The sequence below is a fragment of the Streptopelia decaocto genome (assembly GCF_964273445.1).
Source record: "Streptopelia decaocto genome assembly, chromosome: Z".
Lineage (NCBI taxonomy): Eukaryota > Metazoa > Chordata > Aves > Columbiformes > Columbidae > Streptopelia > Streptopelia decaocto.
In genome coordinates, this window is record NC_138657.1 from 33,831,893 (window position 1) to 33,858,599 (window position 26,707).

At 38.4% G+C, this 26,707-nt stretch overlaps 1 protein-coding gene across 7 annotated transcripts in view; it reads left to right on the plus strand.

Moving 5' to 3' along the window:
- The window catches only part of SPIN1 (spindlin 1), a 60,527-nt gene extending 34,224 nt beyond the window's left edge, over positions 1–26,303 (plus strand). For all 7 annotated transcript variants that reach the window (XM_082074635.1, XM_082074633.1, XM_082074636.1 and 4 more), the window contains 4 exons: positions 13,299–13,347; positions 18,735–18,988; positions 19,747–19,980; positions 22,551–26,303. In XM_082074635.1, coding sequence (XP_081930761.1) covers positions 13,299–13,347; positions 18,735–18,988; positions 19,747–19,980; positions 22,551–22,750 — 737 coding nt within the window. In that variant the 3' untranslated portion in view covers positions 22,751–26,303. The remainder of the gene's footprint in view (positions 1–13,298; positions 13,348–18,734; positions 18,989–19,746; positions 19,981–22,550) is intronic.
- Positions 26,304–26,707: the final 404 nt, after the last annotated feature.

Below are 26,707 nucleotides of genomic sequence, written 5' to 3' on the forward strand. Positions count from 1 at the left end.
ATAGTAAAGAAGAGAACTAGGAGACATGGAATCATATACCAGCTTTTGTAGGTTTTTTTCCATTTAAAAGCAAGTGCAAATTGTTTCAGTACTGTCTTCGTGATCTACGAAAAGAGACTCCAGACCTAGATGTGATGTGCATAAGATTGCAGTGAAATCCTCTGACAGAGTCAGAATTAGTTTTATCTCTGTACTTCTGGTGTACTTTGATTAAAAGAATTCTCTTTCTCCAAACTCTTTTAATTTACATTGGGTGTGAATAAGCATGTCGACATATTTCTTACATTGTTGAAAGTAATTCTGAAATAGCCACCAGATATAGCAAAATTCCTGTGGGATTACTGCTGTTCCCACAGAAGATTCTGAAATATAGCTTAAAAGAATCCAGCTTTTGCTTATTGATGTAAACACAGGAGATATTCAGAGAAATAACATATCCTGGGGTGTTTTGAAGATTCTAATTTTCTTGGGGTGAATGGAAGGCACTGTCTGATGTGACAATAATAAACACATTGCCAGTGGCTTTCTCACATCCTTCTTCCTATTCTGTTCTCCTAAACCTTCCAGCTGAAGTGACATGCATGCTTCCCTTGGAGTCAACATCCTGAAAGAGAGTTTGTTTTAGTGTGTTTTGTCTAATCCTTTTTCTGTCTTTGTAGTAAAGTAGAGGTATTCAGAAACATGGTTTCTAGTTTTGCTGTTGAATCTTAAGGATCTGTTATCAGCAGAATTAATCAAGCCTCAAAAAACACATAGACCGTGTGATAATTAAATGCTTAATTGTCTTGCTTTTAACCGGGAGCTGAAGTTTGTGTTCACATTCTGTTATAAAAAATGTGTTTCTGTGCTCCTATGTAAGCGACTGGAACATAAATATTTTCTCCTTCCTTAGACCCATCAAAGTCTGAGTCTTCACTGCTTATTACAAAGAAGATTAATACTAATCCATTTCCTTTTATTTTTGTTCAGTATTTTTTTTTTCTGCTTTTATGTTCAGGGCAATTTAGTTCTACAGAGCATACTGAATGTTATCTAAAATACGGGATTTAATGGAGTGTTCTAGTTAGAACTTGTTTTTCCATAGTTACAAGTAGGTAAAGAACATTAATTTAAACCCATTCAGTCAATAGCATTAATGCTGTATAAAAGGTAATAACTCTTCTTTATGGTTCTCTAATTAGTATTAAACATCTTTGAAGTCACATTGCTGCTTGTGACCAAACTGTGCTTGACCCCAAAAAGCTTTGTACACAGATTTTTTTTTTCTCTTTAAAGATTTGCATGAGGATAACTGCCCTTAAATTGCTTGGGATTTTTTAAATGCCTTTCTCCTTTGAACTAAGCACTTGACAGAGAATCACTAGTGTTAATTAGACTGTTTAGATAGTACTGGAGATTTCAGGAGAATTTAAGCCACATTACTGGTGTTAGATTCCATAATGATTATGTGAAGTTCAGCAATATATGTGTATGTTTAAAAAGTGAATAAAAATGTTATTTTCTCTCAAAAATGTTGTAAGTCATTAAGACATAACTATATGACATCATAGGCATGACTTATTAAAAAGTCATGCATTTACAAATAAATATGTAAGGAAACTACATGCTATTGGCAATTCTTAGTTGAGAAAGAAGAGTCTTCTGCAGACTCTGCAACTTTTATGTCTGTTTTATTTTGTGGTAGGTTTAATTCATTTAATCTCACAAAAAAAAAAAAGCAAAATACACGGGATTTAAGATATGCTCACACATAAGAAGAATTTTAGTATTTCCAATTAATTTCTTAATTCCTGTAGGGAAAATTAAAACAAAAACATTTCTAAATATTTTTATTGTGAATTGGTTGTGATGGGCTTCACCACTTCAAAGGAATTATGTTGGAGCCGTTCAAAGGCTGTCTTGCATTAGCTGCTTGAAATAAATGTTTTATTTTGGCATGGGTCAGATGGTATTTTGCAAGCAAGAGATTATAATTAAAGAGGTGCTTTGGGGTCAATAGCTATTCATCTGTGTGACAGGGTCTGTTCAGCATACATTTTATATTTTTATTACTGGTGCTTTTTTCTTGTTGGAACATACTATCTTCTTGTGCCATCACTGGACTTTAGTGTAAGCTCCTGTTAGGGAGATGGTCTTTCACGTGTTGCTGTGAACAGATAAAGTGTGTACATCTTATTGGTGCAATTTGGAGGGTTGCAGCGTTATGTAATAGATGGGAAACTGGTTCCACACTTGAAGACCAATGTATAAAACATGTATTTGCTTGATTTTTTTTGTTTGTTTTTTAAAATAGTATCTGTAATTGTTTTAGCAGTTACTTTTAAAGTGTTTCTTTGTTTTACATGTTATTGGTAACAAGTGGGAGAAGAAGCAGTTAGAACCAGTTCTGGTGTGTTACTGCCATTTGACTGGACATAATTCTTGTTTTTCGGTGACGGAAGGGCATCAGGCAGTGAAATTTGGGAGTATGTTTGGGAGGGTGTATGTGTTTAACAGTGCAGCTGCTACATCAGGCACATTTAACAGTAAGATAGCTTGAACTCCTTAAGTTGACTTCTTTAATTCTTCTGATTTCAAAATCTTCACTGAAGATTGTGAGGATTATAGGTGTACTATATGAGTGTATCTTGTTAGCAATAAGGAATATGCTGTCCTGAGTGATAAATAATAAAGTGGTACTGTTGACATCTTGAACACTTCCCTCTCTCTGTGCTGGTTTGACTGAAAGCAAGTTAATTTTCTTCATGCAGTTAGAAACCTTCCTTCTTCATAGCTAGAATGGTTGATGATTTGATTTAGTTTGAGAACAAGAAGATACCCTGGGTAGAGTTAATGTTTTTCAAAAAGTAACTTTGCAATATTTTTGAGTTGGAACAAAGAGAATGTAAGAGCTTATTACTGTTATCTTAGTTGCTATCTGGGAGCCAAGGTCTTTCTGGCCTCTGTCTGCAGGTGCGAGGCAGATAAGAAGGGAGGCATGGATGGGGTAGAGCTTGGCTGACATCCAGGCTGATCAGTAAGAGTATTCCATAGCATTAGTGTCACCTTTCATGTTAAAGGAGAGCTGGGTTTTCCAGTTGGGGCGATGGAGACCTATTCCAGTTCTACTTCATTTCATTTGAGTTCCATTCAGGGCTTCCTTTAGTTTGGCCTTTTGCCATTTTGCAGTGGCCTCTAGGCCTTTCTACCCTTTTACCTCCTCCCAGGGATCAATTGTTTGGGACTGATATGTTCTCTCTCATCCTGGGACTGGCTGCTTGGTGCAGGTGGAGTTTGTGAGGAATTGATTTATGTATCTTTTGGTTTATATTCTATTTCCATTTTGTGCACAGTAATAGTGGTGGTATATTAGTATTTTGTTAAACTGTGTTAATCTAAATCCACAAGTTTTTCCCTTCTCATTCTCTCACCTATTATTTGGGTGTGGAGGGTTGGAGTGAGTAAGCAGCTGTCGTGGTTAGATCACTAGCTTAGGTTAAACTGTGACATTTAGCTACAACTCCAGACTCTGAATGTTATTGAACTTTGTGCCTATGAGTAGCTTATGGAGGTCTTGCAGCTTTCCAGTAGCAGTGGAAAAACTTGCTGAAGGAGTTCTCCTGGTTGAAGAAGGATTCAGGCAGGCAGATTTATCAGATCATTCTGATTTTGACTTTGTTATTAGAATATGCTAAATGTAAGGATTCTGTGCTGTTCCATCGCCCTATTCAGAGCTGCTTTAGGGGACAGAAATGTTAATAATTCAGTGAACTGTTGCCACAATTTCTGCAACTGTCTAGCCAAGTGAAGTGCTACACGATTCAATAATGTAGCCTGAGATGTCTTTAAAACGAGTTTGCATCTCCTCAACTTACCTCCCGCTACCCTTTTTCCTTTAGATCGGGAGGATGATAGGGAAGATAAAAGAGGAGGAGGAGAGACTTAGACTTCAAGTTGGAAGGTTTTAAAGAGTTTTACTAATGCTACTAATAAATAGACAATATATACAACATATACAAAACCAATCTTGAGTGCTTGATGTGGAGTTGGTGTCACTTCAGCAGTGGTGGAGCTGGATGTGCGGAGCTGGTGTGGTCCTCTCTAGATCCCGGCCACGGTTGAAGAGAGAGTGACCCTCGTGATCACCCTCTTATATAGAGGGTATGACAATTATGGGTTGGAGGACTTAACTGATCCTCACTTCTAGTCACCTGTTCCATCCACCCCTCCTCAAACATGCCCCTCTCATGACAGAACGTGAGAAAAAAAAAATGCAGGCAAAAACTCAAAAGTACAGCCACCTAGAAGAACTTGGCTGAAAGAAAAATCACTAAAAGAGAACTGGTCTTGTTTTTAACAAAACCGGGACATTCCACCCCTTATTCCCTACCATTTGAGTCATACCCAAATCACTACTGCTTTCTGCCTGTCTTCAAATGTACACACACACACACACACACACACACACAGAGAGATATGTATATCACTAGTTCATGAGTGCAAGTCTCTCTAGGCAGGAGACATGATGTGCAATCTGGTGCAGTTTGTGCCCGTGAATTGTCAGAGATGTCAGTCTCAGGAAAGTTACTGGACACCACTTGAAGTCAGCTCATGGTTCATCACCACCACTGCATCAACCTGAAAGACACTTTTGGGACACTGTTAGTGTCGTGCAGCAATTACCCTCATACAGTTTGAAATTGAGTGTTCTTGCCCAGAATCAAATCTCTTTGAGGTACACATTGGACTTCACCATCCTTCAGCATCACCCACCAAGTACATCCAGGCCCTTGGGCAAAAACAGTCCCACTAATGGGTTTGCCTTTGCCCAAAGCAGGAACAATCCAGACAGCTTTTCCTAACATGTTCCTTCCATGCACCGCAGGGACTTTATCCCCTTCTACTGTATGTAAAAACTCTGACTGAGCAGGGCCAGCTCGATTGATTGATCCCCTGGTGTTAACTAACCAGGTGGCTTGTGGCAAATTCTTATCCCAATTTTAAAAGTTCTGCCTCCCATTGCCTTCAGAGCAGTTTTAACAAACCATTATATTGCTCAATCTTCCCAGAGGCTGGTGCATGATAGAGGATATGATATATTCATTCAATACCATGTTCTTTGGCCCAGTTGGTTATGAGACTATTTTTAAAATGAGTCCCATTGTCTGACTCATTTCTTTCTGGAGTACCATGTCGCCACAGGACTTGCTTTTCAAGGCCTAGAATAGTATTCCGGGCAATGGCATGAGACACAGGATACGGTTCCAGCCATCCCGTGGTTGCTTCCACCATTGTAAGCACATAGCTCTTGCCTTGATGTGTTCTAGGGAGTGATAATATAGTCAGCCTGCCAAGCCTCCCCATGTTTATATTTCAACCACCACCCCCCATATCACACAGGCTATAACCTTTTGGCCTGTTTGATTGCAGCACGTGTTTCACAATGATGGATAACCTGCGAAATAATGTCCATGGTTAAGTCCACCCCTTGGTCCTGGCCCATTTATATGTTGCATCCCATCCTTGAGGCTCTGAAGCATCACGGGCCCACCGAGCCAGAAGTAGTTCACCTTTATGTTGCTAGTCCAAATCCACCTCAGTTGCTTTAATCTTAGCAGCCTGATCTGCTTGCTGGTTGTTTTGATGTTCCCCAGTGGCTCAACTTTTAGGCACATGGGCATCCACATGCGGTACTTTTACAGTCAGGTTCTCTAGTCGAGCAGCAATGTCCTGCCACAATGGGGCAGCCCAAATAGGCTTGCCTCTGTGCTGCCAGTTATTTTACTTCCACTGCTTTAGCCACCCTAACAAGGCATTTGCCACCATCCATGAGTCAGTATAGAGATAATGTACTGGCCACTTTTCTTTTTCAGCAATGTTAAATGCCAACTGTATGGCTTTTACCTCTGCAAACTGGCTTGATTCACCTCATACCTCATCAGTCTCTGTCACTTGTTGTGTAGGACTCCATACAGCAGATTTCCACTTTTGTTGTTTTCCTACAAGACAACAGGATCCATCAGTTAACAGGGCATACTACTTTTCAGTCTCTGGTAATTAATTATATGGCAGGGCTTCCTCAGCATGTATCACCTCCTCTTCTTCAGGGGATACTCCAAAATCTTTGCCTTCTGGCCAGTCTGTGATCCCTTCTAAGATCCCCGAGTGATTAGCTTTTCCTATTCGAGCCCACTGTGTGATTAATGCAATCTACTTACTCCATGTAACTTCAGTTGCATGATGCGTGGAAGAAACCTTACTCTTGAACATCTAGCCCAGTACTGGTAATAGGGGTGCCAGGAGGAGCTGTGCTTCAGTACTAATCACTTCTGAAGCAGCTCAAACTCTTTCATATGCTGCCAGTATCTCTTTCTCAGTTGGAGTATAATTGGCCTCTGAGCCTTTATCCTCTACTCCAAAATCCTAGAGGTTGACCTCAAGTCTCACCTGGTGCCTTTTGCTGGAGGCTCCAGGTGGGACCATTGTCCCCAGCTGCAGTATAGAGCACATTCTTAATACCTCGTCCTGTCCAGACTGGTCCAAGAGCTACTGCATGTACAATCACCTGTTTAATTTGTTCAAAGGCTTGTCGTTGCTCAAGGCCCCATTGAAAATCACTTTTTTTTGAGTCACTTGATAAAAGGGGGCGCACAGTGTGGCTGTAATCTGGAATATGCATTTTCCAGAAGACCCCAACACCTAAAAAAGCTTGTGTTTCCTCTTGGCTAGTTGACAGGGACATAGCTGTTGTTTTGTTAATCACCTCTGCCGGTATCTGGTGATGCCCATCTTGCCATTTAATTCCCAGAAACTGAATCTCTTGGACAGGTCCTTTGACCTTACCTCTCTTTATGGCAAAACCAGCTTTCAAAAGAATTTGGATTATTCTCTCACCTTTCTTGAAGACTTCTGGTGCTGTATATGATGATGTCATCAATGTATTGCAGGTGTTCTGGAGCTTTACCTTGTTCCAGTGTAGTCTGAATCAGTCCATGGCGGATAGTAGGGCTGTGTTTCCACCCCTGGGGCAGTCGATTCTAGGTGTACTGGATACCCCTCCAGGTAAAGGCACACTGTGGCCTACATTCTGCTGCTAAAGTAAGAGAGAAAAATGCATTGGCAATGTCATTTGTGGCATACCATTTAGCTGCCTTTGACTCCAGTTCATATTGCAGTTCTAACATGTCCCACACAGCAGCACTTAATGGTGGCATAACTTCATTTAGGCCACGATAATCTACAGTCAGTCTCCATTCTCCATTAGGCTTTGGCACAGGCCATATAGGACTGTTGAAAGGCGAGTGAGTCTTACTGACCACTCCTTGACTCTCTAGCTGTCTGATCAGTTTATGAATGGGAGTCAGGGAATCTTGGTTGGTGCAATACTGTCATCTGTGCACTGTTGTGGTAGCAATGGGCCCCTGTTGCTCTTCGACCTTACACAGTCCTGCAACAGAAGGGTCATCAGAAAGACCAGGCAAAATAGGTAGCTGTTTAATGTTCTCAGTCTCTACAGCTGCTATACCAATGGCCCATCGATACACTTTTGGGTCTTTAAAATACCCACTCCTTAGGTAGTCTATACTAAGGATGCATGGAGCACCTGGGCCAGTCAAAACAGGGTGCCTTTCCCACTCCTTTCCAGTTAGGCTCACTTCAGCCTCTAATACAGTCAATTCCTTAGATCCCCCAGTCACTCCTTCAATACTGACAGATACCGACCCTTTATGATTCTGTGGCATCATTGTACACTGTGCACCTATGTCTACCAGGGCTTTATACTCATGTGATTCTGACATACCAGGCCACCAAATCCACACAGTCCAGTAAACTCTGTTATCATTGTCCCTCTCCTCCACCTGGTTGGAGGCAGGGCCCCACTAATTGGTGCTTTGCACAGTTTCTGGTAGGGAGACACAAGAATGCCTCCTACTATGGGCTGGAAAGCCTCCCACCAGAAACTGGAGCAGCTTTTCTCTTGTGAGCTTTCTTTTTTCAACTCACATGCCCATTCCTCTCCCTGCTCTTCTTCGTCTTCCTTCACAATGGATTCCAGTTGTGCTTTCTTTTGCTTCCTCTTTGGGGCAACTAATGCTGCTGAAGTCTGAATGGCCACATTACATGTTGTGTGGGTTTAAGAGGATGCAGAAACTGATGTTGCAGTTGTAGTGGCTGCTGTATGCAGGTCAGGAACTGGAGCTGCCGCAGAATCTGTTGAGGGGGGTGCACTAGCTGTCACAAGTGTTTCAGTGACTGCGGTGCTTGTAGCTTTAAAAGCAACAAATCCTGCCGGAGAAGTTAGAATCGCTACAATCTTCCTAAACAGTTCTATAACCAGCAAAGACTGACACACATTTCAGAGACCCAATAATACCAACAAGCTTCACTCACAAGTCCAGGGATATTCAAAATTCCCAAAAGCATCTGTAATTTGCTCTAATGACACAGGCAGAGAATAGTTAAATAGCTCTCCTAAAATCTCACTCCTGAAACTGAAAAAACAAAAGGCACAAGTCTTTAATTTCTTTTGCTTCTACTGAAGAATTCCAAAAATGCATACTCCTGAATTATGGTAACAATGAGTAGAAATACATCATTGACTTAACTAAAATCACATGAATCAGTGAAACACAACCCAGGACCAAAGCTATAATAACAAGTTTATTTCTACTTCCAAAAGTAATGTTCTGCACAAAAACATTAACAAGAAGAATTAACCCCACAAAAGGCGTTATTAGATCCAAATAGATTTGCAACACCATCCTTTAAAATTAAAAACAAACTCAAACCACAGTATGCTTTATGACCTGTAAAGCACACAAATCTGTCATTTCCCAAAGTTTCCTCCCACCAGAGGATTCAAACAGACTGTGTACATCAAAGTCCGATGCTCTCTCACTTACACTAGCTCGTAAGCTGTTTGCAGTAATTGTCAGATACTGCTCTCAGCCCGCCTCAGTCAAAACGCTGACCCTGCTCTGGTGCAATAAAATCTGTTACGATTTGTCATGCAAATCTGAGTCACGGCACCAGTAGAACCTGTCATGGTTTCTCTTATCTCACCCCTGTACACTCTCTCTCTCTGTACAGTCTTGTTCCCTGTACCGTCTTGTCTCCCCGTACAGGCCACCAATTAAATCTGTTGTGGTTTAAGGCAAGGCAGCAATAAACCGTGGCAGATGCTCCCTGTTACCCTCTTACTTCCCGCCACCCCCTTTCCTTTAGATCGGAAAGATGATAGGGAAGATAGAAGGGAGAGAGACTTAGACTTCAAGTTGGAAGGTTTTAAAGAGTTTTACTAATGCTACTAAAAAATAGAGAATATATACAAAATATACAAAACCAATCTTGAGTGCCCGATGTGGAGCTGGCGTCACTCCAGCAGCAGGAGCTGGGTGTGCAGAGCTGGCGGCTCCAGCAGCTGCAGCTCAGGACCCCGGAAGTCATGGGCAGGACTGCACAGCAAACCCGAAACTGTTTGCAGGGATGCAGGGCCTGAGGCCTGTAGATCACAGGCAGACAGGCAGGGTCCTCTCTAGATGCCGGCCATGGTCGAAGAGAGAGTGACCCTCGTGATCACCCTCTTATATAGGGGATATGACAATTATGGGATGGAATACTTAATTGATCCTCAGCTGGTCAGTTCTAGTCACCTGTTCCATCCACCCCTCCTCAAACACGCCCCTCTCACAATGGAACATGGGAAAACTTATCAGTCTTTCTTGGCTACCATAGTAATAAATCTAAACATGAGCTTCTTCAGCATTCCATTGGTTTCTTATCAACACCGAGTACAGCATCCTAGGAAAAAAATACGCAGGCAAAAACTCAGAAAAGTACAGCCACCTAGAAGAACTTAGCTGAAAAAAAAAAATCACTAAAAGAGAACTGGTCTTCCTTTATATGGACAGATTGAAGTGTTTTGTATTTAATAAAACACCACCATATTTTTAACAAAACATGTTTTATTGTATTACAGATTAGTAAAACACAGCCACCTCATATACAGAAGAGATATCTGACAGTGTGATCAGAAAGCTTGTTTAATGGTTGTAATCTAGTCCCAGAGTCTTCTGGGTTTCTAATCAAGTTTTTTCTGATATTGTTTTTTAATTTCCAGTTAATTGTTCTTATAGACATGCAGTTTATAACAGTCAAAAATTGCAAATAATATCTTCACAGTACTAATCGGTGCGTAAGGCTTAATTTTTGAATCCCAAACATTTCACTTATCGTTATATCTGGAAATATAGGTTCCTGCGGATTTGATACAACCTTGAGTGTTTTAACATAAGATGTAGTATTATTTTAATTGTCATTTCTGTAACTTTGTATATATATTCTCTTTAATTTTTAACATGAAAATGCAGATAATAAAATATTTATTAACACTTTGAAGGTTAATGGTGCTTGCCTGTCTTTTGTGGTGCCACTATTGTCATTAAAGGTTTTGAAATGTATGTTCCAAAGCTATGCTTGGAACCTGCACACTGTTAAATTTTGAGGAGTTGCTTTGTTAGACCTATGGAGAAACTCAGGTATTCCTCTGTGGGTGTTAATTTAAGCATCCGTAGTTGAAATTTTGAGCATGTTTCTACATACATAAGACACTAGAGTTACATGTGTCAGTCTAGTGCTCTGACCAGGTTCTTTTACATATTGCAGACAAGGAAGGTTTAAGATTTTAATACTAACTGAAGAGATTTGACACTACATGGCATTCTGATTTAGCAGAGCAACATACAGAAATTGCAACACAGTTGCAATCCAGCAGTTGGTATTGGGACAGTGGCCTCTTGGTGGTGTGAGTCACATCACTGCCTTTTGTACTGAGCCCTGGGACAACCTGCATGGTTGGCCCATGGCTGACCAAGCTTTTCTGCACAATAGCTCCCTGGAGGTGGCAGATTTCAGCATGGCAATCTGCAGCTCTTGAGTATTATCCCACCTCCATCTCCATTGCCCCATCCCTCCCTGGTGGCCGGCAGGGAGCTGCCTGGCCCTGGAGACAGCACAGCTCCGCAGTAAGTCTGCCTGTTGCAGTGCAGGGCTTGTAGAATAATCCCCAGACCTCAGTACTAAACCTTGAGTCTCCTCCATGGTGAGAGTAACCTGATTTGCTCTATTTCCCCATAAACAGATCCTTCGTTCTAGGTCCATATCTCCTGGTTTAGCTAGAATTTTAGTTTTGAGAGAAATTAACTAATTCCAAGAAGGTAAAACCTCCCACAAAGGGATTCCTATGGTATTTGCTTTAATTTTTATAATGGAGAAATTGCTCTAAAGTTACATTGTTTAACACTAGCTGGCCACTAAGTACCACACAGCCACTTGCTCACTGCCCCCCTTGCCTCCCCCCCGCTGAGGTAGGATGGGGTCAGAATCAAAAGGTAAACCTAGGGAAGCCTCATTGGTTAAGATAAAACCAGTTTAATAATTAAAAAGGTGTAAAAATAAATTGTAAAGAAAAGAGGGAAGGAAAAAAAAAAGGAAAATAAACCCCAGAAAGATAAGTGATACAAGTGAGAAGAATTGCTCACCACTACCTGACTGATGCCCAGCCAGTCCCCCAGCACCAGTCCCCTTGCCAACCTCTCCCCAGTTTTGTTGCTGTGCATGACATCATATGGTATGGAATACCCCTTTGATCAGTTGGGGTCAGCTGTCCTGGCTTTGTCCCTTCTGTACTTGCACACCCTCGAGCTTCTTGCTGGTGGGGCAGTCTGAGGAGCAGAAGAGGCCTTCATACTCTGTAAGCCCTGCTCAGCAGTACACAAAAACATTCCTGTGTTATGCCATTTTCAGCACAAATCCGAAATATAGCCACATACAAGCTACTGTGAAGGTATTAAGCTTTATACTAGCCAAAACCAGTACCATTTGAGGAGTGGGAGAATTAGGATCAAGGCATGCATGCTCTGACCATTGATCATCCCCAGCACACATAGCAGCCATCACTTTAACAGGATCTGTTTTGAGTTGACCTTGGTAAATGATCACTGCACATGTGGACATTGGATATGATCTGGGGCTGCAGTTTCCATTCTGAGAAGTTATTTAGATTATTCTAGCTGTGTACATCGTATGACCTTTGTAAGTTTTTTTCTATGACCTTGTTCTTGCATATCTCCTCTGGTGACTTCTTTGCTACTGCTCAGGACAAGCTTTCTAACAACCAGCATAAGCCTGCTTTCCCCTTTCCTCTCTCTAACTTACTAGAAATTTTCCGTTTTTCATATTCATGCCAAAATATCACTGGGATCAGTGCAATGTTCTTCCCTCTATTAAAAATCTCACTTAGGATGTCCCCATTCCTCTTTTTCAAATTTATCACCTAGTTTTTTTCCACCCTTTATTTGTACTTACAACAGCGACTCTAAACAGTCTTTTCACTACCCTTCCTTACAGTGCAAGTCACCTCAAGCTGTTATTTATGGCTAAAGTGCTAAATCAGAATTCCTGGTATGATTGAATTCTTAGTAAATAACACTCACTGTCATATTACAGATTATCATGGCCATGATGCCAGTTAGTGTTAAGAGTCCACCACTCTTGTGACCAGGTTCTCTCATGTGTTGCCTTTAGGGAGGGTTTAATGTTTTAATACCTTTTTTTAAAAGTTTTTTTGACATTTTACTAGTTTTTGATTTAGCAGAATGTTGCAAACCGTAAAAGCATCAGTACTTAACAGAATACAATAATTGTAATATACAATTGCATCTCCATACAAATGTGATTCTTTTTACTGGTCTTTATAATGTGCTTGCCATCACAAAGTGTCCCCAGTTACTGGGAGGGAATACATGGGTTGAAGCCAGTTTAAGCCTGTTGCTCTTCTCAAGCTCTTTTGTTCATTGTTTGGTTTTTATATGCTCTATTCGGCTGAGATATGTATATACTTCCCCAGTGATGGTCTGGCTAACTCAGGAAGACATGTATTTGCAACCGTTTGATTAATTCAAGGATGAATAGTACACAGCCAGTTGATTCAATTAACTGTTGCAGCTGATTGATCATCTCAATTGTTATGCCATTTTCCTAGAACAAAGACCACACAGGTACCTGTTAAGTTCAGCTTTCTTTTTAATAGTTAAGGGTGGTTGCTCCTTCTGTTTATCCCGGAGCTTCTGGAGCCTGTAACCTGTGCCAGTCTCTGCAGAGCCTTCTACCGCTACAGCAGTTCATTGATCAGACATAACACAAAGTGTTTGGATTCTTTAGATTTTAACATTCAGAAGGAAGACTTGTATAAGATGGCTTTTTTGGCATTGCATACATGCTTTATTTTTCAATAATTCCATATATCGTTTATGTTGTAGGTCATGCAGGAGTGTCTGCCAGCATGATGAAGAAAAGGACTTCCCACAAGTAAGTCATGAATATTTTTACTAAAGCATAGGTCTCTGTAAATGGAAGTACTGTTATAGAAGCTTATTTGTATTATTCCACTCACTTTGTTCTTGGAAATCAAGTGGAATAATATTCAGTCTGTATATGTGTGTAGAGTCAGGCATTTATTTCTTTCAGGAGGGTGGTAGGAAAGAGTCCCCCACAAATAGAGTTTTGAACATTGTTTTGACTGTTAATGTGAACTTATCCTTGAATACAATTTTGAAATTCTTTCTGAAATTCAAACAGAAGCAGTTGAGAACCAGAAATTAGCCATGAGTACTGTAAGACCTCTGTTCTCTGGCACGGAGTTCATGCATTGTCACCAGGCCAATAAAAAAATGCAAAGCATGCTTACTGATCAGTTAGCCTGGAAATAATATTTTATATATTATCTTATATGCCTGATCTTGCATTCCCTGCAACTGTAGTTTTGAAAAGGATTTTTTACCTTTCTAAACCAAAGAATATTCTGAAGTACTTGTGTAAGAAGGCTGCTATTTGTTTGTGAAGGATACCTGCTTATCCTACACATTCATGGCATGTATTTTTCCCTCTACAACATTTTTAAATAGTAGCAGCTGAGCATTGGTGAGTAGTTGTGTGAAAACAGAGGTAATGTTCCAGGCAAAAGTGGACTTAGTGTCAAACAACGAGATATCATATCTGGCTACATCTCTGGTGGGAGAAATCTAAGCTGGGTAAGTGGGCAACTCACTAAAATGTTCCGGTTGTATTTTAAGTGTAAAGTCATATAAAGGTGCATCAATCGAAAGCAATTTGTTTGGCAGGCTTATTTTCTACAATTAACATAGTTAACCATTGCTAACCGTGTTAACTGTTTCCCAGAGACAACACCTGATGTAAAACTGCTCTAATCCCTTCCACCAGCTCATCATTGTCCATTCTTGTCTACCTTCATAGAGGCCAAAGAAAAACATTTTTTTGTCTAGGGGCAGGTAGAGTTGGTTAAAACTTAATTTCTCTTGTTCTCTTTCAACCGCTCAGAGAAAGGAGTGTATGATGGGAAGACTAACAGAGGTGGGTTGCCTTTTGTACTTGAGGGTGGCTAGATTTGTCTTTATTGTTGTGGTGATATACACTTATTTAAATATCTAAATAGGCTGTAAATTTGCGAGCATAAAGGCTTTTATGGCTCATAAGAAGTTTTGATCCTAAGTGACATGATTTTGAGGCATTTAACTCAAGCATCCAGCTTAGTTTTATGTTCATTTAGCCCACGTCAATGATTTATTTAGTGGAGGGGTTTTTGTACCAAACCAAGATGATTTTTGTGCTGCTTACTGACTTGTCTGAGAATGACACAGAGAAGGAGAGCATAGTAGTTTACCAGAAACAAGTAGGTTATGAATGACAATGTAATAATACATGCTGATGCTATTCTGAGATGTTGCAATACACTATCAGTTACTAATGCATACTTTGTCACTGATTTAGTTATTTAGTTACTCATTTAAAGAAAAGGAGAAATCAGCCTACTGGCATTCAAAGGCCATCGAGGAGATTTTGAACTGTTACATCTTCAGAAGGTGTGTGGCAGAGTAAGGAGCCAAGAGGATGAAACAGGGCAGTTCTTCAGTAGTTGAGGATGTGATAGAATTAGCAATATGGATGAGTCTTCTGAGCTCTTCTTTACTAACTAGCAGTGAACTGCTGAGACTTTTGGAAATGGTTCTCATGGTTAGAAGGCAATTCTTCCAAGTGCTCTGTCAGTGAGTTCTGGTGATATCTACCAATATGAAGCTGACCTCACTGGCATTAGATCAGACAGTAATCTCCCAAATCTCATTCTTTCCACCCATGGTGCATAAGAAAAGGGTGCAATAAAATAGTGTAAGCATAGAACAACGCTTTCTTCACATGCCCTCTAGATTTCTTTTAGCTGGCAATTCAAGGACTTTTAGGTGCAGGTTATACCTGCAGTTCAACTACAAGTGAACTTAACCATTTTGAATTTCTCATCCACTTTAAGATAACGTGCAGTCTTGGTTCCTGCAGCATCTGAAGATGAAATTCACAACTGTATGATACGTTTTGAGGGATTGCAGAAAGTATTTTTAAAAACTTTTAGCTTAACTAGTGTGCATCATAACCTGAACATTGTGAAAAATAGTTAATAACAATTCTTTCATCACTATTCTGCAAATAATGATAGTCTATCATAAGGTCAGAATTGTAATAGGTTTTGGGTCCTATTTTCAATAACTTTTCTTTTTGGCACCATAATTGTCCTGATCATTGCTGCTGTACTGCATTTATACTCTTCTATAGTTTTTCTTCCTATTTTTCACAGTTATGCCCTTTTTTGCACATGTGAGGGGTATGGCTTTCTTTTACCTGTCTGTTTTTTTGTTTTGGTTTGGGTTTGTTTTGTTTTATTTTCGTTTGGTTTGTTTTTTCATAGTTCTACCCTGTGGTGTTTTTCTGAGGGGGGGGGGGGGAGATAATAATAAAAAAAAAAAAGTAAACCACACACTTTATTCGATAGGCTATTTTTTTTTAAGTAAATGATAGTTTGTCTTTTAAGCACAGCCATGAAGTAGCGGTTGATTTTTCTGCTACCAGTCTGGTGCAGTTCTACACTAGATTGTTTTCCATGGTAGCAGCTGCCAAACAAAGGTTTATGTGAGGACTGTATAAATACAGCTTTAAAATCTGGGAAGTTTTCCTTCTGCCTGTATAATCTCTACAAAGTTTCTAAAGTATGTTGTTGTGATAGTGCAACCTTTTCACATAACTAGGATTTAGTTACCAGCCTCTGCCTTCAAGACAAGAAAGAAAATCTGAAACTTTGGGGGACTGAAAGGCATTTATTAACTATGAGGATGTGTCTGATGTGTCAAGCAATTTCCAGCACTTGCCATTTTCTGGTATTCCTGGCTCCAGGTTTTACATGTCTAGGAAAATTATTATCCCATTTTCAAGAGCAAATCTTTGTGGAGTTTTAAAGATAGTTCTAATGAAACAGAAGGAAGAAATTGTGTTGGGCCATCTGAATACAGGATTGTAGAAGCTAATGTGCATTTGTATTACTTGGTCTGTCGTGGAAATAACGCACTGTTGAGGAGACAAGGGGTTTGATTTGGTTACTTGGTTGTCTTACATGAAAGTATATTCATAGCTATTATTTACTGATCTGTCAGTTGTGTGCTTGCTTTCTTATGATATGTTCAGATGCAAGAAGAATTAGGTTTTCCTTGGTAATTTACTGGTTTTAAAATCTCATTTCTTACAGTGTGAATCACTGCAAATGAGAGTGAAAGGCTGTTCAGTAGTACAACCTTCAAACAAAAATTTGAACTGCAAGTACACCTGGCTGGTACTTGACTTGTAATGAAATTTGTAATGCTTTTTACTCTCTGAGTAATTTTAGAGGTAGTTACCAGTTTGAACTGAGTTTTTTAGTCTTTTTCCATGTGTGAAACTTTTCACTTAATTATTCCTATTTAAACACTAAGTAGATTATGCTTTATAGGCAGAAAGTAAAATTAACTGTGAGATTGAACGTGAACAGTGTTATTTTTACCTTTTCCAACTATGAGATCATCAGAAGCATAGACAAACTGTTTAAAACTGACACTGTTTTATCTGTTTTATCTTTTTTATCTTCAGTTGGCTTTATTCTACTTTAGAATGGAACTACGATTCATTAGAACTGAATAAATTAATTGCATGCAAAATAAACTTATTGTGCCAAGAACCAGATCTCTGATGTCATTTTTTAATAGTAACCTATTACTGAGACTATTGTAATTAAATATATATAAATATATACACTTCAGCAAGAACTAGAATTTGGAAGTGTGTTCTAGTTTCTGCATAAAATTATGCAAAACCAACTTTGTAGCAGAATGGCTCTTAAGCAGAGGTGTTTGGAGTTCCTTCAATAATCTGTGCTATCAAAGTTAGGAATATAATAATTGTAGTTTGATCTTGCTGAAAAGGTCAATTGATAACAAAAGTGAAATTTAACCAAACCCCCTGCTGAGATCTTTATGGTGAATGAAAGTCTGTAGGTGGGACAGGCTGCTGAAGGAATCATACATCTTGTTTTTAATAGTTATGATTACATCTCCAGCATTACACATTCCAGTGTCATGTAGTTAGTACATTATCTGCAAGACTGCTTCCAGGATTTCAGTGTTATGATTGTTATTAGTCTTTTTTGGATCATATAGAGACTTGTCTCAGAGCATTCATCATTCTTAGAGGTATTTTTCTAAGGTCACTGTCTCTAATCTAAGGAAGAAATTATTTTCTGCAACTGATTTTCTCTTTTCAATGTTACTTTTAAGCATCCTAGTGGTGTGCATATTTTATTGCCATTTAAATGAAGTGTGCTACAAGTAGTAACCCAAAAATTTATTTTACAACTAGTTGACATTCATGAGAATTTTAATCAGGTGCGCCTCTAAATAATCTTTTCAGGAATGAGTAAGTGCATTGTGACATGCTACAATAGATATAATACACATTTCTTATCACGAATACGCTGTCGTGATATTGTTAGTTTCTTCCATTTGTACTCAAAATTGTCAATTAGTGTTTTTATGAACTGGTTAGAACAAATTTGTTTCAGTGATTTGAAACTGTCAAATAGCTTCCATGGCTGTTGATTCAAACAACTGTTATTCGCCAGAGGGAATTTCCATGCAACCTCCGTGAAAACAGAGGAAGGACAAGACAGTATATGTAGTGTATTTTCCCCATTAAGGAGTATGCCTTCTATTACCATTACCATTGCATATAATTTTTCTTTTACTATATTAAAAAAGAATGCTAGAGAAGTGTTGTTGCCACCACGTGTCTTCAAAAATACTTGGAGTCAAAAATATATTTAAATGCAGAAGGAAGCTAAATTTTCTTCAGGTGAAAACATGGGTTAGGAAAAACAAATACCTTGGAAGATTTTTAGTCAGCCACTGTTTCCACTGACTTCATCCTCCTGGGGAAGGATTTTACTTATTCTGCAGAGAGCAACAAGGTAGTAAAGTTAATACTGCTAGGTAACCTTGTGCTCTGGGACCTGATCAGGTGAGTTTTACTTTTGGCATTCAGGGTAGTAAGGGCTAAAATAGTTCTTTTGGCTTAAGCAAGCTAATTTTAGAAATGACTATTAAGAAAACTAACCTTACAAAGCAAATGAAAAATGTTTCACCACTCTTCAGTGTGTTTTTCTTTTTTTCAGTACAGTGTAATGTGCTTTATACCCTGATTTGAATAGGTGCACTAAGCTATAAAATGTTGCCATCCTGAAACATACAGTTCTTGTCTCAAGTAGAATTTTGAATATATATATATATATATATATACGTGTTTAATATTATGTTTGTATCTGTGTGCAGAAAGCATAGAAACAATGTGGGACCAAGCAAACCTATTTCTCAGCCACGAAGAAATATTGTAGGCTGCAGAATACAGCATGGATGGAAAGAAGGGAGTGGACCTGTAACACAATGGAAGGGCACAGTTCTTGATCAAGTTCCTGTAAATCCCTCTCTCTATCTTATAAAGTATGATGGATTTGACTGTGTGTATGGACTAGAACTGCACAAAGATGAAAGAGTTTCAGCACTTGAAGTTCTTCCAGACAGAGTTGGTAAGTGTTCGGGGCTTTTCCTGCTAACTTCACATACATATAAGTTGCCATATACTATTAAATGTTCTCCAGTAATCTCTCCAGACTTCCCCCAAGATAACATCTAAACACTTAAATGTTATTAGCCTTATTTGTTTTTGTCACATGGCAGGTAATCTAAATGCTCTATTTAAATTCTCTTGGTTCCACAAAGATTTGATGATACCAGCACATGCAGTGCTGTCTTCTGTCTTTAAGTAGTATGCAGTAAGTTTGGTAGTTGTTTAGAGTCTTATCCCAGAGAACGTGTGTGATGTTAACGTTGATACTTCTGTCAAAATTTAAACTGTATGCCATCTTGGCTGTGTTGTTCTGCTGTGTGTGTCTGATAGTAATGACGGTACATTTTTCCTCAAGTACTTCACCTAAGTACTGTTAATAATGGGGGCAAAATACATCTTCTAAGTGAAATACCTTGTTTAGTAACAAGGCTTTTTGATTTTTCAGAATTAGCACTGGATTGTTAAGCTGCAGGTTTCTCAAACTCTAAAGTTCAATATTTACCCAAGTAATTACTTGTTTATCAACAGAATAAGCTGTTGCTTTTTTAAGGTTCTGCACTTTTTCAGTGGTGGACTCTATGGAATGGATAGTGTTTGTTTTGTGTATGAATTCACAAACATCCAATCAAATTTGCCTATGAATTGGGGTATAGATTATTTTTCACTGAGACATGTGTCCGTGCTTTTGAATGAACCTATGAAATGCTGTCATTTCAGCTTCATCTCGAATTAGTGATGCCCACCTGGCAGACACAATGATTGGTAAAGCTGTGGAACACATGTTTGAGACAGAAGATGGCTCAAAAGATGAATGGAGGGGGATGGTTTTGGCTCGAGCTCCTATTATGAACACATGGTTTTATATTACCTATGAGAAAGACCCCGTCTTGTACATGTACCAACTCTTAGACGATTATAAAGAAGGTGACCTTCGCATTATGCCTGATTCGAGTAAGTAGGCAAAGATCTTGTTTGTTACTTCCTTGGGTTTTTTGTTAAGTATCACAGCTAACAAAGGTTATAGCACAACAAAGAACATCTGTGTTAACTGCTAAAGTATGTTGCAGTAAAAGTGTTTTCCATAATTATTCGTAGTTCTGCTGAAAAATATTTATGTACTACTGTGGAAGAGTTTATGCTTGGATTTTTTTAGTGGAAACTGACAATCCAGAAGTTTTCCAGTGTTGTTTTCATATATAAGTATTACAGCTCATTGAGATGGCTCACAATTTGCGTTTCTGAAGCAGTATTACGGGAATAATATTTTGGGGCTTACTAATATAGTCAGATTAATTTTGTTGGAGTACATGTCTTCAGTGTGAAAAACTGTTGAGTAGATTCTTGCAGGAAAGAAATCCTAATCTTTTGAAAATTCATTTTCTCTCAAATATTTCAACACACTAGGCAAGAAAATGTTTTAGTAGATTAGGAGGGATATTTTTTCCTCCCTTCTGGAAGTAAAAGTCATTGGGGCTTTTCCTATTAATGTAGAAGGATTTTCACTGAATCGGTATTGGTCAGGAGATTTGGATAGCCAGTACAAAAAAAGGAAAAAAAGCTAGTAAAGAATGCTTTGTTTTTATTTCTCCTGTGTACCGTAAACACATTTCTCTGACAGAGGCAATCAGGACTTTAAAGAATATGAGTCATTAGGTAACTGTAGTGATTGGCTACATCATGCCTTACATAAGTATTAGTTACAACTAATTTGTTGAGTTTGAGACTGTGTTCCTTCAGATATAGCACTGATAACAGGCTGCTGGCTAAATAAACAAGTGGAATTTATTTGCATAATGTCTTTAGTAATAATCTGTGAGATATTTCCCCCTTCCTCACAAGTGTAACAAGAAGTTGCTGCTTGTAGAGAGTGAGCCACAAATATTAATGGAAAAAAGTGACCTTCCTCTTCCTGAAGAAATAAAGCAAGCTCTTTCAGATTTGAACCTTCAAATAATGTGTTCATTGTCTTAACTATTCAAAAGTACTTGGAATGTATTATAAGTCTGCTTTGCTTTCTTCCACCTTGGGAGTGGGAGTAGGGAAAGAGCTTATATCCTTTCCATTTAAGAATTAATTTGTTCTAATGCACTTTTTTTCCTCAGTGCTCGCCATGAGACTATCTTACTGCTTACCTCTTTCCAAACCACTTTGAATTATTTGCTACCTTCCCTGCATCTGAATGCTTTCCAGACCTTTTTACTTACGTCCTTAAGTCAATGATTGGATGTTAGAAGTAGTATTTTACGAAACAGATTTTGGGATACCTGGAAGTATATCTACAAATTTGGTGGAACTTGCCATGGCATTATAAGTAAAATTTCTAGGGAACTCCCTTTTTTCAAAGACAGGTTTTACATATGTGAGGAAACCAAATTTAGATAATTTCTTTTTGGTGAGGGGAATGTGTATTGCTGGATCTGATAATAAAACTTTGTTCACGCTACATAATGACCTCTATGTGAGAATGTGTTTAATTTGCATCTTTGCCAAGGAAGGCTCTTTACATAGCTGATATTAGAGGATAATAGCTATGCATGACAAAGTGTTTATAGAGGAACTGAAACAAAAATTGAAAGCGAAATATTTTAGGCTTGTGGAAAAGTGTAAGTACAAGCCAATCTATTATTCCCTGTTGGATTTTTTTTCTCCTTTGGCAGTTCTTTCACAACTCCCAGAACTGAAAATGGATGAAATGTGTGAGGGATTCTTAACGCAAACTTGAAACAAAGACATGAATTTGAAAGCTTAGCCTTTCTAGAATAAAAGCCACATCAGATGTGACCATTACAAAGGAAATTCCTCACTAGAATATGAAAAGAAATTTATCTAAAACAAGTTTAAAAGAAGACAAGCTGAGAAAGGTGTGGTTAGTTTCCAGTGCTCCCGTACAGTGCTTTTACCCTCTATCACATTTGTTCTGTGACTGGCTTGTAACCAACCCCTTGGCAATTGGCATGTTACGAATCACACCTTTTTGTACTGAAAATTATCATAGGCATCGTCTGAAATACGAGGATGTTTCTGGCTAGGTTTTGGTAGATAAGCAAATAATATGGTTAGACTTTACCAACACCACTATTCCAATGTGGAGCCAAACCCCCACTTTTAGTAGTAGTTTACACTACTATCATCTTAGAAGAGATGGCTTTGTTGCAGTGGCATGCATGCACTGAAATTTTGAATAATATGCATAGAAGAGGGAGGTTTAGTTTGCTGCCTTTTTGCTGAGGAAACCTATTGCCTTTTTCTGCTGGTGACTTAAATTCAATTATCCACAGAAATTTTCTGTAAAATTTCTTACCAATCAAAGTACTGGTTTTGTGTTAATAAAACTGAAGACAGTATAACTTAACTTTTTCTGTAAGTGTTGGGTGCTTGTTTGAACAAAACTAGTTTTCTACATACTTTGTATTTCAGACTTGTAATTTTTTCATTTGAGTTTTAAAGAAGACTCCGCAGTTGTCTTCCATATTGAAAAATTCTGTTAATGTCTACCAAACTACATTGTTTCTGTGTTACAGATGATTCACCTCCTGCAGAACGGGAACCAGGTGAAGTTGTGGACAGCCTGGTAGGCAAACAAGTGGAATATGCCAAAGAAGATGGCTCAAAAAGGACTGGCATGGTCATTCATCAAGTCGAAGCCAAACCATCTGTCTATTTCATCAAGTTTGATGATGATTTCCATATTTATGTCTACGATTTGGTGAAGACATCCTAGACATCATTGTGAACTTTTGCCAAATTTGTGGAACTATGAAATGTAAAATTTGTAGACACAAAGACTTGACTGCTTTCCAGTTAAATGAAAGCTTAAATGTCCCTGCGAACCCACAATCTCTGCCAGCAAAACTGTTTTGTTCCAAATAATATAAACAAATGTGACACGTTTTGTGTAAGAGAACTCCTTTTCTTGAAGGAAGTCAATATATTTGGGCAGGAGGGAGTTAAAAGCAAAGAACAGCTGCAAATTCAAGCTGTGTAAAGTTGATCTAGTATTGTAATCATTAATCTAAATTTTTTCATAGATTTTAACTTTTTCTTCAACCTTGCACTCACCTGTTCAACTGCCACATGCAAGTGTAGTTTGATATTTTGATATGCCTTCTTTTGTAACATTAAATTTAATTTCTTGGCTACTGGCAGTCCTTGTTTTCAGGGTTGGGACAGAGGTGACTTTTCGGAAAGGTTTAAACAGTTTGTGCAGCAAATGAGGAGTGCCTAACCCAAGTAACATCAATCTGCTGTGTTTCTACACTTCATTTCAAATTTAGCTTTTTAAGAACTTGCAGTACATGGAAACGCTTGTGCATTTTTAGTAGTCACAGGACAGTAGGATATCAAGTGTTTGATTTACACACCTTTCAGTGAAAAGGTTTTAAGCTATAAAAATGTATTTAATCTGTATAACCATTTAATTAGAAAATGCAAGTTAATGGCCCATATTCACAAGTCGTAGGAACCAGTAAAATACATGCAACAAGGCTGCCTTCAACCCTAAATGTACTTCTTTCTTTTTTTTTTGTTATTCACACTTCTTAGCAAAACCCAAGTGCTTGGTGCCACAACTTTTAACAGTATATATGCTACTTCAGAAGACTTCAGACTACGCATTGGCAATCAGTAGTCTCTCATTTAATATCAAAAACCTAGCGACCTGAATGTTCATGGATGGACTTAGAAGCCTAACAGTAGTTAATATTTTACATGATAAATACAATATCATACCAGGGGGGTGGGGGCTGGGGATCCTTTTACATGGAAGAGTTACTTTAGAGAAGGAGGAGCATTTGTTGCCTTCTGCTCAGTCTATTGCATTTCTTTGTTTGTATGTTTGTTTTTAACCATTTTGGTTCAAGAAGGCATCTTTCCCACTTCCTCTTTTTTCTGGCTTTTCCACATAAGGAGTGTCTGGACAAATCTACAGCTTAAACCTGTTGTTGCCTTTTGTGGTGTACATTGTACTTGCTTTGAGGTATGCTGTTAACGTGAATTTCATTATATGAACACTAGAGTTCTGCATGCCAGTGATGTACTATCTAATGGAAGCTATAGGCAGTCTCAGTGGTTCAGTCATCTGCATTAGATTGTGGATGTAAATAGCAGCCCACAACAGCAAAATTCTTTCACGGTTTTAATCTTGCAAAATAGCTGTAAATGAAGATTAGGATTTTTTAAGTGTGGCAGCTTTAAGAAGTATCAGAATTGCAACAACAATCAGCACAGCAACAAAATTGTTATGGTACATGAAGGCAGAGCTCTGCAAGTGTCAAAGAACTGCCTCACAGAAACACAGGATGTGAAGACAGTCAACACTGTTGATGGAAGGAACAAATACTCTGATATCCAGCCGTATGCCATTAGTGGAAGGATGCAGGAGAGGTGCTGTTAATCAGAGATCAGGATGACCTCTATTGTGGGTATTCTTGATATTGAAGACTCAGTGGTTTAAGCCCCTTTCTGTCCATTTTTTTTGCCTGATTTCATATTTTAGCCTTAAGGCTTGTGCCTCATTATGCTGTTGAATGGTAATAAATACTCTCCATATAAATATGATACCTTAATTCTTTGTCCTTTGCTACTATATCGCATTATGTCCAGTATTTCATCTTGGGCAACCAAAGGCAGGCTATTGTCTTTCAGTGAATAGCTTCTCAATGCAGTCCTTAAGCACTAAGTACCCGAGTCGTAAATGTTCCTTGTGTTTTGAACAAAGTGAGCAGATTTGCAACACAGTGTTTTCATCCTGCAGATCTGTTATGTGTTTTCTATTGACTCTTAAGAGTCCTGCATGTAAATCTCAAAGCTGAGCCTGGCTCCATGAGCCCAAGTTGATATTTGTGGCACAAGAATGAGTGAGTGTATTGATTATACACAAGATATGTGGATAACCTAGTACACTGAACTTTGGGCTATATATCTGAGGAATACAGCATTTGTGTTGAAATATCTGAGGTTTAGGTCTACTGGAACATTTTTAGCATTAGGCTTGCATTTGTGGGTTTTCTGCAAGCCTCTTGAATACACCACATATTCTGCCAATTAGAGTATAATCTATAAACTGTAAATTTTATGGTTGTTTTTAGATGTCCCCATTGTCTGTTGTGTGGATATTTCTTTCATCTTTTCTTCCTCTTTCCTTTTATTTTTTTTTTTAATAGCTTAAACCACCTTTTTGAGGCTTGAGACTAATTCCACTCCCTGCCCATCTGCTTTGGGCTTTGTTTTAGGCTCATGTTTCAGATCTGCATGCAGTGCTTGCGTTACCCTGGTAACTAAATGTTGGTTCCTTGTTATAGGGGTTCAACATTACTTTCCAAAATCACATAGGACTTGTGATGGCACAAGCCATGGATCTTTGTATAAAAGTTACTCGCCTTTCACATTTACCTGCTGTAGTGTTGTTGTATATTGTGTGTGTGCGTGTGTGTGATGTCAGGCTGCCATGTAAAACTTGAAAAGGAAAAAAAAAACCCTTAAATGCAGACCATCCTTTTTTGCATGCTTAGAGAGTTAGAACGTTCAATGTAACAAACTAAAGTTGCATGTTAAAATGTTTAGGTTTTTGTTTTGTTCTGGTTTTATTTTGTGTTCAGTTTTTTGTGAATTTGCTTATTGTGCTGTTTTAATGGTTGTTAGTAGGATTAAATGCACCGGTGAGACGAGCTTAGTGCCAACGGAAGGTAATTTTCCAGTTGTATGTGTCATACAGCATTTGAAGGGACCATGTGTTCTGTTAAATAAAAAAATAAAAACCACAGTTGATTAGCAACACACTACCTTTTTCTTCCTTCTTTTTGAGTGCCAAACCCTAAACTATGTTGGCGAAGACTATGGGGAAAGCTTTTTTTTTTTTTTCTTTTTTTACTGCAACAGGTAGAAGCCTTTAAATTAATTATTTAAAAATGGAGGCTTTATCTTCAGATAGAATTGACGTTGCTTCAGGGAAAAGAATTATGGTAAAAACAGTTTCTGGTTCCTTGAAAATGCTGTGCTTTTGTATTTTACATCATTAGTGCAATTTGGATGGTTCTTGGTATGTGTATAGTTCAAAGGTCTTCGTGTTCACATTTTAAAATTAGGTAATGACTTCATCTTTAGAGCTTGGTTTCGTTATTTTTATTTTATTTTGAACAATGTAGACAGTTCCCTGTTCTCTGCATTTAGAAGTATACACACTTTAAATCTGTTACTTAATTCTGTAAGTAATTTTTATAATTATGATGTAACTCTATCCTTAAAACATTTAAAATAAACCCTTTATGTGCAACTTACGACTGTAAACTTTGTTCTCATGAGCAATATGTGGAGATGTGATTTCAGATTGTGAAGAAGCAGTTTCTTCAGTTTAAGCAGTGGGGAACAGTAGAAGCATTTGGCAGTGTTTATGTGATAACATTTGTCTGCTTTGAATTAATAGACCTCAAAATTCAGTCAAGCACATTTTACTGATGATAAAAAGCAAAGCTGATCCAAATGTGAGATGATGAGCAGAGGAGAAAACATCACCAGGCTGCAGAGCTTTTTAAGTTATCTAAGTTGTTCCAATTAATGTGTGAAGGCTTAATTATGTTGTTAAATAACTGTGGCAGACTTTCAATATTGACCAGACTTTTATTCCTACCTCTTTTCTCATAGTAAAAGGGAAAGAATTATATGGATCCCCCAAAACACATTT